The sequence below is a fragment of the Argentina silus genome (assembly GCF_951799395.1).
Source record: "Argentina silus genome assembly, chromosome: 20".
In the NCBI taxonomy this organism is placed as follows: domain Eukaryota; kingdom Metazoa; phylum Chordata; class Actinopteri; order Argentiniformes; family Argentinidae; genus Argentina; species Argentina silus.
The window spans coordinates 7,306,599-7,318,747 of record NC_139674.1 but is presented as its reverse complement, the minus strand read 5'-3'; the positions used below and the strand labels follow the sequence as shown (position 1 = coordinate 7,318,747).

The following is a 12,149-nucleotide window of genomic DNA, read 5'->3' as shown; positions in this document are numbered from 1 at the left end:
GTGTCACAACACAACAAAAGGACTTTTTTAGAATAAATTTAGATTGTTTTATTGTTCTATGTACAACAATGACTCTCAGCACATCCTGATGACCCCCAGGGAGACTTGGGCAGCAGCCTGGCACACAGACAACAGGGTGGTCTATAAAGATAAAAGGAAATGGGAGTCACAAATACATGTCACCTCACAAGACACACCAAGGCCAAGTCTTAGGAATTCTGTCTTTGATTCCTTGTGTCCTCTATACTCATCACCAAAGGGTCTGTAGTCCCCTTGGAACCTCTGCTCTATTGCATTTCGAGGAGGTGGTAAGGAGAGAGGATGCCAGGAATAAAAGCAAAACTTCAGATCCAGCACATGAATCTCTGACTGTATGACTTAACCCCAGCCCCTACGCACTGGTCTAGTTCAGATGACAAGCAACGTAGTAGCAAAAGCAAAATCTCCTATGACAACATAATCAATGGACTGATCAGAATCAAGGGGTACTTGGGGTATTACTTTAAATGAATGGACAATCTAACAGTAGGTGGTTGTCTGTTTAGTTGTGGTAGAAATTGAAATGAAACTTGCAGCCATATAAGCTATCATAAGGAAACAAAAAGGACATAATTTCCCCTTTACAACATGAACCTTTAAGGATGTCTCAGATCCTGCTGTGGAGAGTGATGCACGGCAATACAAAACCGACACCTGTCCCTTTCCACCCAATACAGCTCTAGCGATCTGACACAGGACTATACAGGTAAAAGTAATATGACCATAGCTCGACTGTGCCATCTATTGGGTCAGTAAAGTTGTTGCCATATTATCGATACCATTCCAGTCCTTTCAGATCTCCACAGCTGCATAGACGATAGGGACTGGGGCCAACATGGGATGTCAGTGGAGGGGAAAGCCTGCACCTGGGGTCACTTGAGTGGACCATGATGTAGAGGGCACCTTATTCGTCATCTGCTGGGATACCCAGCTCCTCATCTGTCCATTCAGAGGCATCAGGCCATGGGAAATGACCCTGAGAGAGAGAGAGAAGGGGGGGGGGGGATTTTCCAATCACTTGAAATGGTGAGTTTATGCGCAAACTTAGCTTCGGTGTCATTATCTAAAAAAAAAAAGTGACAGGGAGTGAATGTTTACATAAAAGTGGTGAGTAGAGTCTTGCTCACTTAAAGTTACGTTTTTTTTACAAAGATGCAACAGCACAGTATAGGCATGCATTGTCCTGAAGCGATATGTTGACATCTAGACTGGAAGATATGCCCTGGACCCTATTACATTACATTTATGGCATTTAGCAGGCGCCTTTATCGAAAGCGACTTACAACAAATACATTTGTTTAAGTAAGTGAATCATCTATCCAGTCAGTCATCATAAAGTAACCAATGCTCAGACCAGGGGCCATAGGCAGTCACAATGCTAGAAGAAGGAATTATTATTTTTTATTAACAGGAGAGAAACTTGTAGTGGGGGTGAAGAGGTCTTTTGGGGGGACCATTAAGATGTAGCCTGAAAAGATGGGACTTCAATCTACGGCGGAAGATAGGTAGTGACTCAGCAGTCATGACAGCAGTGGGAAGCTCATTCCACCAGCGGGGCAGCAGGGGGGGGTTTGGATAATAACACATCTCAGGATACAGAGTTGAGAATGCTAGATTGAGAATCTCTAGATTGATGAGAACTGGAAAATATTAGACAGAGAGCACTTTGTGATTTCTTTGCAGCTCAACTGATAGCTCTTTGCATGGCCTAGACTTGCTCCAATGGTTCCCTTCGTATCATTCATGTATATCACTTGTTTTGATTTACTATGCCTAGATTAGAGTATATGTAATTTTCTCTAGGGCATATCAGGGCTAGACTTGAAGTCTAGTACTGGGAGCAAAAGAGGGCAGGCAAATGACATATCAGGCATTTAACTCACCAGTATTGCATCAGGGTCATGCCAGACGTGCCACAGAATCCAAAACCACATAAAACTACTGATAAGTTCTGCTTGGAACTTCTGACTCTTCGTGGTCTGGGGGTATTGCCTGTACTGGGCCTCTATGTGTGGTCCACCACCAGCTCTGAAACCACATACAAAATCAAAGCATCAGAACAAGGACTGCAGTGTTAACACCGCATTTGGTGTATTCCTCTCGGCGACTATGTTAGTATCCATACTGGCGTTCTACTGTTAAGAATTAGATTCTACAATAATTCTTTATTATCGTCAAGGTTGACGATCCGGACGAGAGGCAACCTGCTGGCTTGCTAGCTAAATTAGCTAACCGTACAATGTTACGTTGCTACTTAGCGCCTAACATCCAGTATGTGACAGATCATATTATAATAAACCATTCATGTTGACAATATGCACCGAAGAATGTGTGCTGGTTTTATGATTGCTGTGTGAATTGCTATTTTCCGCGTTGTTATTGTTAACTCGCTAGCCTACTACAGCTAACGTTATGTATGTAATACAAATTGATACCTACTTTCGGGTTACCATTTTCTGAGGTCCACGTCTTAGAAGCTGCGTGCCTGCACGAAGGACTCCAAAAGCCCTTCCTAAAGAAGACATTTTATCGACGTATCGTCCAATTCCCCCACGCTGTGAAGTTTGCTCAATGCTATCCTGTGAAAGCCAGCTAGCGGCAGTGCCTGGGCAAAATGTCACCTTCCCCACTGTCAAACCGCAACCTTTCAACAACGAGCATTATGATTGGCCAAGATAGAAAGTCACAGTCTCGTGTGAGTTGTTTGGCCTTTGTCCACTAGATGGGGTCAAAGACCTATTTAGATCAAAAACAAGACCCATTTAGATCAAAAAGAGACCCACTGACAGCAGGGAGGTTTTCTCACTGCCGATTGTGTCACTAACCATATTTTTTATGCAGTGGCTTTTATGTTTTATGGATATCATATGTAATGCCATTCTGGCCTGGAACTGCTGTGACATTCAAATAAATGTTTCTCATGTTTGTCTTCTAGGCCCACTTGTACAGTGTAAAATCACAACCGAGTCAGATTAAGTTAGTGCTTATGGTACTGGAAGTTCGCCCAGAGGAATCTGGGTAGATCATTTCTCAAAACAGATCTTCCCTTCCCCTTTGGTGCTGTTCATGTGACTTCTTGATTCGTCCTTTGAAATGTTTGCAATATCAACTACAATGCATGAATGAAGTGACAAGGTCACATCTACGACTGGTTGTTTTTTGGTCCACGACACGCGCTCTTCATTTCAAAGCGTCTGTGCGCCATTTACTGATTAATGAACAAGAGAACACAACTAGATGGAGACAACATGGCGGCCAAACCTAAGCTCCCTACCAACAACAACTAAGCGGATTGACCGTGTTTTCTGCTCAGGGGCAAAAGCTTCTATAATTATGCAGTTTACAAATTGATAATGTGCAGACGCTGTAACTAGCTGTAAGCATTGCTATATCCAACTTGGAGTTTGTCGTCACGTAGAGGTGATTTCTCCCATTGCCAGTGCCTAGTTCAGCACTAAACACTTTCAGGTGTACGTTGTCCTTCAAGTTTAATCCAACTACGATCCCACTTTTATTGTTGTAAACTTGCGTCGATTAAATGTCTAAATAAATACCAAACCGGAAGTGCGCTTTCAGACAACACTTTTCGCCTTGTTCCTCTCGGGAGTGCGCGCAGTGCCGCCGCCCTTGACAGCGCGCTTTGTGCATGAGCACAAGCGCCATCTTGTTTGCCAGTAGATACGTTGCAGCAATTTCTCAGAACTAAGAATTCTATTGCGTTGGCATTAAGTAAAATGAACACAAGTGAATCCGTTTCTGTATTTCCGATTGTCGAACGACCGGTATACGATCGTCTCCTGTTAAAAGATTACTCTTTCAATGTTAAAGTTTACTTTGACCCATCTCTCTAATGGCGTCTAGCTCCGCAAGTTCTCCGGTTGCGCCACTCTCCCCTCGCAGCTCAGAACCCGCCTACAATCTATGTCCGAATGATGTCATCAGAAGCCAACCATTTCTGCAAAAACAGGCCAATTCATGCATCATTGGTTGAGGGCAATGTCAATCTCTCAGATAAGAACGCCAAACGAGACTTCGCCATTTTACTCAAAGACTACCCTAACATTTTACCATCTGCTCCTCATCCTACTCAACCAGTCACGAGACGAACCATTTCTAAATAACAGCTGTTTCGAATAATGTTAGCAATAACTAAGAATACTGTAAATGTAAAACACTGACACTCTTATTGGATTAGAAACACAAAGACTCGTGATAACCCCATCAGCTACCGCCGTTAATCACCTACGTCCGCAACAAGATATCCGAAAATGTTACTGTAGCAGTGTACGTCAATTGTATCTGCGCTCTTGGTAGACGACGAGACATCAGTTGGGAAAGCCAAAAGCCTAGGGTTATTTTGTAATGCGCGTGCGCGGGGGGATGCGGTCTGGTCAGATCAATGTCTGAGTGGGGGAGGGTAGGTCGAACTGTAAAGTGAATAGGACTGGAATATTTGCTGGAGCCGCTCGCTGTATCTTCGCCCTGTACAATAACGTCATACGGATTTTAGACACCCTGTAAAGCCGTTATTGTGGACACAGTTGCAGTTTCATCTTGAAGACAAAATATATTTTTAAATCTTCAGTGTGGATGAACATTTATTCAGAAAAATGGACAACATGGAAATATTTTACACAGCATGAACCGAACGCAACGATCAGAGAGCTCTCTTTTCGTATAACGCATTGCAGTCTTGACCGATTACAAATATTCCCTTGTATTCCCATGACTGGAATACTGTGACTCAAGGGATTTTTTAGGTGGTGTGTTTTACATGTTTGTGTTGACTGTAGTTGGTCAGTAGTATTTGGCATTCCTTACCTTCTATTCAGTAAGAAAACACTGATCTTGTATAAGGGGGTTACATAACAAGGATTTGTTGCCGCCTCCTGAGTTGGGTAGCAGATTTAGGTGCTCATTTTCAGTTCGGGTACTACTTCAAGGCCTGTCCCATCTTGAGTAAATTTAACCAAAAAAAAGAATTATGTAGGATCACATAAAACACAATGTTTTACTATGTAGCAGTTATATGACACTCGAAGTGACAAGACACAATGCAGTGTCAAATAATTTTCATGAAATGACACGGTAAAAAAAAGACCACCAAGAATCAATGGGCCATGAGCTGTAGCGAGTTGCCAGTTATCATTGTCATAAAAAAAAGCTTTGCCTTCAGATTTGCCTTCAAAAGAAAAAAAGAGGACTGAAAAATGGGAAACAGAAGGGAAAGGGCAGACAATTCAACAACTTCCTCCACAGGAAGTTATACATACAAGAGGACTTTGTCCTTGGCTGCAAAGAAATAGCATTTCACTTGCAATTCAGTTCACTAAACTATTCCACAGCCTCATATCTGACGAAACCACAAATATGGGCTCAGAAGTTGTAAATACAAACCACATACAGGAATGTCCATACCTATCTATTTTGCAGCTGCCTTGCATTCAACTTGCATTACATATTGATGTTAGTTTGTATTTCACTCTCAGTAAAGGTCTATGGCCCCTGCATCCCTTATTCTGGAATTATGAATTTATCTGTACGGCTGGGTATTAAACAAGATTGATTATTCAATTGAGTTTATTTATTAAAGTTATTACCAAGAACAAACGTGTTGCCCCCTCATAAATTCCGCATACTTGTACAATCAGTGACAAGAGACTTGAACTACATACTGAAAACTACAGAACAGGGTTAAAAACGCGTGAACGCGCATGTCGCTAATGAACTCTCCTCTCACGGTGCCCCTGTAATCGTGGGCAAGTAGACCCCGCAGGGTGTAGGGGCGGGGCTCGGGTTAGGGGCAGGGGGGCTCGTGGAGGAGGCGGAGTCACGGCAGTCCTGCCAGGGCCGCCATTTTTGCAAAGGGAAAAGAGACAGGGTAGAGTGGATCTAATTTCCAACAGTCGGCGTAGGTAGGGCACAATTTTAACGGTTCGGAACTGACTAAAAGTCATTAATAGGTTCCAAGAAACACCAAAGGAAAGGAAGTTAGATAGGAGAGGGCTCTCAAGAAGATTGCTATCAATGTAAACATTTTAAAACCTTTGTTATAGATCCGCAGTGTGGACTGAAGTATTGTTTTGGTTGTGTGTGTAGAGGCTCTAGCGACGGGGGTCTCACCCAGGTCCCCTGTTTCTATATTCAGGGCATCTACAGTGGACATTAACGGTAAGTAAAACGCCTTAAAACTACCCTGAATACATTTAAGTGGATCTCAACGTTTTAACAGAAGATCTCATCAGATTACTGACTTGGTTGGTCTCATGGCTAGCTGTGCTGCTGGCTAGTAATGTTAGCTTGCTACCTGCTACGTGGATGCTGAGGATAAAATATAGTAGTAATATTAGCGATACATTAAACAGTTATATATATTAGCTTGCCACTGTAACGTTGCTATCTAGTAATGGATCTCATTAACGTCACCATGAAGGTGTAGCAAAACCGCTAGCCAGCTAGCACGTCAATCAGATAGTTAGCAGCAGCTAGCTAGTCATAAAGGTTAGCGTATTTGAATTTTAGATTCAGCTGACTGCTCCTAAAACGTTGTCCCAGGTTTGCTAATGCAGTTAGCGATCGGAATTGGTTGGTAATGAAGGAAGGGGGAGCAATTATTCGCCCTCTTTCTTTCCTATATCTATACAGCTAACGTTCTGAGACAGTAGCTAACGTCAGTTGTCATAATGTATGTTGTGTGTTGGAGTTGGCTAGCTAAGTCGAGCTATCCGCTATATTTTTCTCCAAACGGCTAGTCAGCCTGCTACCTAGTTCACTACCATGTCTAAAGCTGCATTTTAGTAATACAATGGTCAATCAATTAAAACCAAGTACTGAAATATACAGCCATGTTACCCGCTAAGTTCAGTTGAGCTTTTGTTACGCATTTCATATCTCGAATGGAAGTGCGCTCTTACTCACTAGAGAGGAGCAGAATGTGTTTTATTTCGGTTCAAAAGAATTGCCAGATAAGTCCACTAAAATGTGGTGTTGCGCAGAAAGCGACTTGCAACAACACGGCTTTTGTTTACACGATTTTTTGTATCCAGGTTATCTATTTGGAAGTACGCAGGTGTATGTCACTCATAAGAAAACAATCATACCAGTTGATAGCTCAATATTCACATGGAGGACAACGTATACATTAGTTTAATCGCACGGCTACTTTTGTGTAAATGTGTTTGTAAACTACTACAGGCCTTTACCATTACTCAAGTGCATGAACCGTTTGTTAGGGACGAGGAACTCCCATTTTCTATTTTGTTACTAGCTAGCTGACAAAATGCATTTCATCCCTTAATTTAGATTCAGAGGGTATGTGGTTCAACTGCTGCAACCGTGGGGGGAGGGGACAGGCTAAAACCGGGAATAGTGTCTCGCTTCGACTGACACAATGTAGCTAGCTTCAAATGGCAGAATAGACCCCGCGTCTGGTAACTTGTACAATACACACCAAACGAAATAAGTAAATCGTTTATTTTTCTTCAAAAACGCCTTTCCCACACCACAGATAAGTGTAATGTGAGTCAAGTGGTCTAGCTAAGCAGCTAGCAGGTTAGCTAGCTAACTTTTCCACGACACGTTCAACCTGGTGGTGCGTTAGCTAGCTGTAATATGCTCGTTTTTTATCGAGTAGCAACGCATTCTAGCGACCAGGCGTAACTATAATATATTGATAACCTTATTTAATTAGATATGAGCAAGCACTCTTCTGCTCTTTTTAACATTTTTATTTAACAATAGCTAGCTAGATATCTCCTTGTTTAGTATTTGCGAGAAATGGGCTCCGTCGTTAGCCTTTTGAAGCTAGCTAGCTTTCTTCGAAGCCATTGCACCTAGCTATTCTATAACTGCTAGCGATAGCTTGCTGGCAAAACGGTCGACGAGTTTATCCAGTTTTCTTATAATAACAACACAGAGACGGTATCGACAGACTGATACTTAAGTTAGAATGTGTGAAACAGGCGACTGATTGCTTTCTTGGGGATTTTCTTCTCATGGCGAGGGTCCCCCCGTTACACGATTTTCTCGCTGTCCTTAGAAAAGCGCTATGAAAATGGCCGCTTGGTTTGGATGTTGTGGTAATTTAATAGCTATGTTCAACCCTCCACACCCCTATCGGTCGAGCTGACTGCAGCGCCGACATACTCACGGGCAAGCAACTGCACAATACTAGCTAAAGATTAATAGGACTGCTTTTCATGCCTTTTAAAGAATAAAGGCGGTGAGATGTTTGATGCAAAACGTTATTTTCATGTCTGCTTTTTTTATACGTTTGAGAATCGTAGGCCTTCCTATCACCTATGTGTATCAACATAGTGTCCATCAGCCCTCTAACATGCATCACATTAGATGCCACACGCTTTTCAATCATGATTCTCTCTTTGTGGCATTGAGGTCGAAGAACATGGAGAATGTATACAGGTGCACTCAGCACGTTTTACAACAGGTTAGGTTTATTTTAGTTAGCTGCATTTGACTCTGTTATTGGCATTCTGTCATATTGAGGAGTTACATAAAAGGATAAAAAATGCAGCACTTTGTAAAAAGAACAATAGGGGATTTATTGCAACCCCCACTCTTCTTTTACATCACTCACGCTTTGTGTCTCATTAAAATCCCAACTCTTGTCCAGAACCAACAAAACATTCCCATTTTGGACAGTTTGTCCTATGGATTGTTCACTGCATTTATTCAAACACTACTGGGCCCTACCCAGTCCCTCCCTGTGGTATAATGTCACTGCATAGGTTCATGAAACCGCAAAGAGGTTTTGTAGGGTATGCATGACGGTTAATAAGTAGAGAGTGATTCACTTGAAAGGTCAGCTTGACTGAGGAGGAGAGAGCTTGGGGCTTCTAGTGGATGTGAGTGGAGCAGGCAGGTCACAATAATCATAAGGATTTTAAGTTTTAGGTCTGTGATTTGTACTGATTGTTTCATTGTGCTACATGTGAGTGATTTCACTGTGGTTATGACTTAACTGGAGAAATACCCAAATACTTCCTCTTCCAGTGAAAGCAGAACATGTATTCATCACGTCCAATTCTTTAGGCCTAATTGATGAACTAGGATGAGGCCTCCAAAAGCCTGGGTGGTGGCCCTAGCCTAGGGTCAAATATTGTGGGGGTAGGTCGGTATGGTCAGTTTTGTGATGCAACAACTGTGACTCAGTTATTCCCCTTTGACATTGACAAAGACCCCCTGCCATCTTCTTGCCCCTCCCCCCAGCAACTCACAGACTCAGAGCAGATGCCTGTCATCAAATCACTCCACAAAATAACTAGTCCTGTTGGTGTTGTCTGCTGTATTGGTGAACGTTGTGGATGTGCAAGGTGTTATACTGCTGGCACATCCACAACTTGCCAAAGGTTAGCAGAGCCACAAGGCCATGTAAATTAGCGCACCCCTCACACACATACACACACTGCCAGTATAATCTAGCTGAACCTGGAGGCTGCTCAGTGGCACAAACTTTGGTAGTCTCTTCTGAAATGCAGGTTTCAAGGTGGTTCAAGGTGTCATTTTCTTCTCTCCATTTCCCTTTCCCTCATGACACAATGTTTCCATTGCTTTGAGTAAGAAGAGAATCCTTGCTTGAAGGAATCTCCAGATTTGTGACCAGCTCTGACGGAGGCTAGAACGCCATGTTTGTTCAGTTCCCCTCTGCCAGTCGGGGACCAACTATCTGAAGCAAATAGATGTTTTCACCACAGTGAGGCTGCTGCAGCTTCCCTCTCTAGAGCAGGTGAGGAAATTGTATCATCACTGCCACAGCTGACTGACACTCAGATACAGGCACTCATTCTTGTGTGTCCCTGTCTTTGTATATGTCATTAATGTTGCGCACAAACACACACACAAAACAGGTGCAAGTTTCACAAATGCATCTGTCAACAGAATGGCAATATGATCCAGACTGCTGTGCATATCGGTCCGTCTCCTCCAGCCTTGCGTTGTATAGTCAGTAGGAGTCGTCATCAACCACCAAATGGATGGTTTCATGATTAATTTGTGATTTTCCCAACATCCTTGACATTACTCAGGCAGTAGAGCCCTAGATGGAGTCCCTGTGGGGCATGGTTTGATTCAGGAAGTAATGTTAGCAAGGTTTAGAATTGTTCCTTTGTCAGAACAACAGCAGGCGGCTATGTGACAACAGATAAGGCCTGTGTGTATTGACATGGCTAATGCAGTAAAAAAAAAAAAAAAAACTGAATACGGCAAAAAAAGGTCTCCATTTTGTGTGGACGGGTTATGAATACTGGATGAAAGAGGGCCTGCTGTGCCTAATCAGAGGCTGATACATAATACACAAAATCCCCAGCCACCTACCTCTTCCTCTTAAAGGGACAGTGGCCTCTTTGCAATGTTGGTTGTTCAAGGTGGCACAGCGCCACTCTTACATTCTTTGGGGGGGAACCCTGCACGATGTATCTGGTAGTATTGTGTTCCCCTTACTGCACCACAATACAATTAAACTGCCTTTTCTCTCACACACGTACACCCACACATGTCTGGTTGTGGGCCGACGCTCTCTCCTCTCTCCCCCTGGTGGGTGGCTCCCCCCTCTGCATGGTCTCACAGCTGTAAATACCTGATGGGCTGTGTGTGTGCCTGGAAGCACTGGTGAGCAGTGTGTCGTTTGTGGAGACAGTGTGTTTGCTGACTGTGTTGACAGAGACAGGAGAGAGGTGAGCTGCCTCTTCTCCCGGGGGGACAAAGGAGTGTGTGGCAGGGAGCCCTGCTTACTGTCTCTGGTGAAGCACCTTTCCTTTCACCTCGACCCCAGGTGTACACACACACACACACCAAAAGCTAAAAAATGGTATTTTCAAAATTGTCAGTCGGCAGTGGGCCACCATAAGGATGTCTAGGAGTGCACAGGATGTTTATTGCTGTATCGACATCATAGATAGGACACCCAAAGGCCACAGCTCGACAGAGCTAGTAAGAATCTATTGACTTCCTTTCTGCTCCTCCACTTAAAGAGAAGCCATTATTTTTGTGTTGTTCCTCCTGTCCCCAGACAATAGCAGACTCCATCCTGAAAATGTATCATCATTATAGACACATCTACCTACCTACCTAGCAGCAGCAGCCTGGGGCTCTATCCTGTGGGACTCTCTCTCTCTCTCTCTCTCTGTAGCTCTAGCCTTGCCTCAAGTGCCCTGCCTGTGTCGAGCCAGGCGCCGAGGAACACACAGAGGAGGCTGGCTCAGTCACGTGGGTCAAGTACAAGGAGGGAGAGTAGCCAGGGCTCAGGTAACCCATTTCTGTGGTGCTACGCTGTAACCGATCCCTTTTAGTGGGGCCTTTTAGCGAGTTCCCTCCCCGACAGGTGGCCTGGAGCTAGGTGCTGCAGCTGCAGCAGACCTGCTCCACTAGCCCACTTCCTGTTGCTCTGCTACACGCTAACGCTAGCACCCAGCAGGCCCGGGCTAACCCAGAGGAGTGGGGATGTGGTGCTGATGATGTAAAGCCTGATGTGAGTCAGGCGTGAAATCGATCATGGAACAGTCCTATAATGGGGGTTGAGTGGCTCTCCCTGTTTTGTTGGCCTGGGGCAGATAATAACTGGCCCCTCCCCCTTCCCTATGGAAACACAGACAAATGCGCACACACACGCGTATAGACAGACACACAAACACAGTGGTGTACGATGGGTCTCCGAATACTGCGATTAACACCAAGCATGGAAAAGCAGCATTTGCGCCTGTCCCTCACACTCAGACGACTGGAGTAGTATTCAAGCTACAGAGACCATCACATACACAAGGCTCAGTCTTTTACATATGCACACACACACACACACACGCACAGATATGGTTATCTAGAAGTGAATCAATGAGTTTGTTTGTCGTCAGTCATCCCTATCTAATTTAAGAATGTCAAGTGGAGCCTGTGCCCTGGCCAGACTGCTGCTCAGAGAGGCGGAGGAGAGTGCATACTGCGCTGGGAGAGTGGTGCTCTTGGGGGTTTCTCTGAGCAGGCATTACTCAGAGCAGGGCTGCCCCAGCCCAGCTGTCACAGCTCCCTGAAGCCCTGGATGCTGCCTGCCCAGACCTGAGATCATGGGAGATGCAACAAGCCTGTTTTGGAGATCCTTAACT

The 12,149-nt window shown here is 44.1% G+C and overlaps 2 protein-coding genes across 17 annotated transcripts in view; one reads left to right on the top strand and one right to left on the bottom strand.

Annotated features, from left to right (window-relative positions):
• Window positions 1–2: 2 nt before the first annotated feature.
• ndufb2 (NADH:ubiquinone oxidoreductase subunit B2) lies at window positions 3–2,831 on the bottom strand. Its single transcript, XM_083691688.1, has 4 exons — window positions 2,479–2,831; window positions 1,923–2,067; window positions 906–1,015; window positions 3–141 (listed from the first exon to the last, which is right to left on the bottom strand). The coding sequence occupies exons 1-3, from the start codon at window positions 2,562–2,564 to the stop codon at window positions 944–946; spliced, it is 303 nt and encodes a 100-aa protein (XP_083547814.1). The 5' UTR covers window positions 2,565–2,831; the 3' UTR covers window positions 3–141; window positions 906–943.
• A 2,910-nt stretch (window positions 2,832–5,741) lies between these two features.
• Window positions 5,742–12,149, top strand: part of kmt2e (lysine (K)-specific methyltransferase 2E) — a 29,345-nt gene continuing 22,937 nt past the window's right edge. For 14 of the 16 annotated variants that reach the window (XM_083691778.1, XM_083691774.1, XM_083691777.1 and 11 more), the window contains exon 1: window positions 5,744–6,210. The gene's annotated coding sequence lies outside the window, so the exon portion shown is untranslated. Of the gene's footprint in view, window positions 6,211–12,149 lie in introns of all 16 variants that reach the window. The other 2 variants (XM_083691775.1, XM_083691773.1) reach the window with 2 other exon arrangements.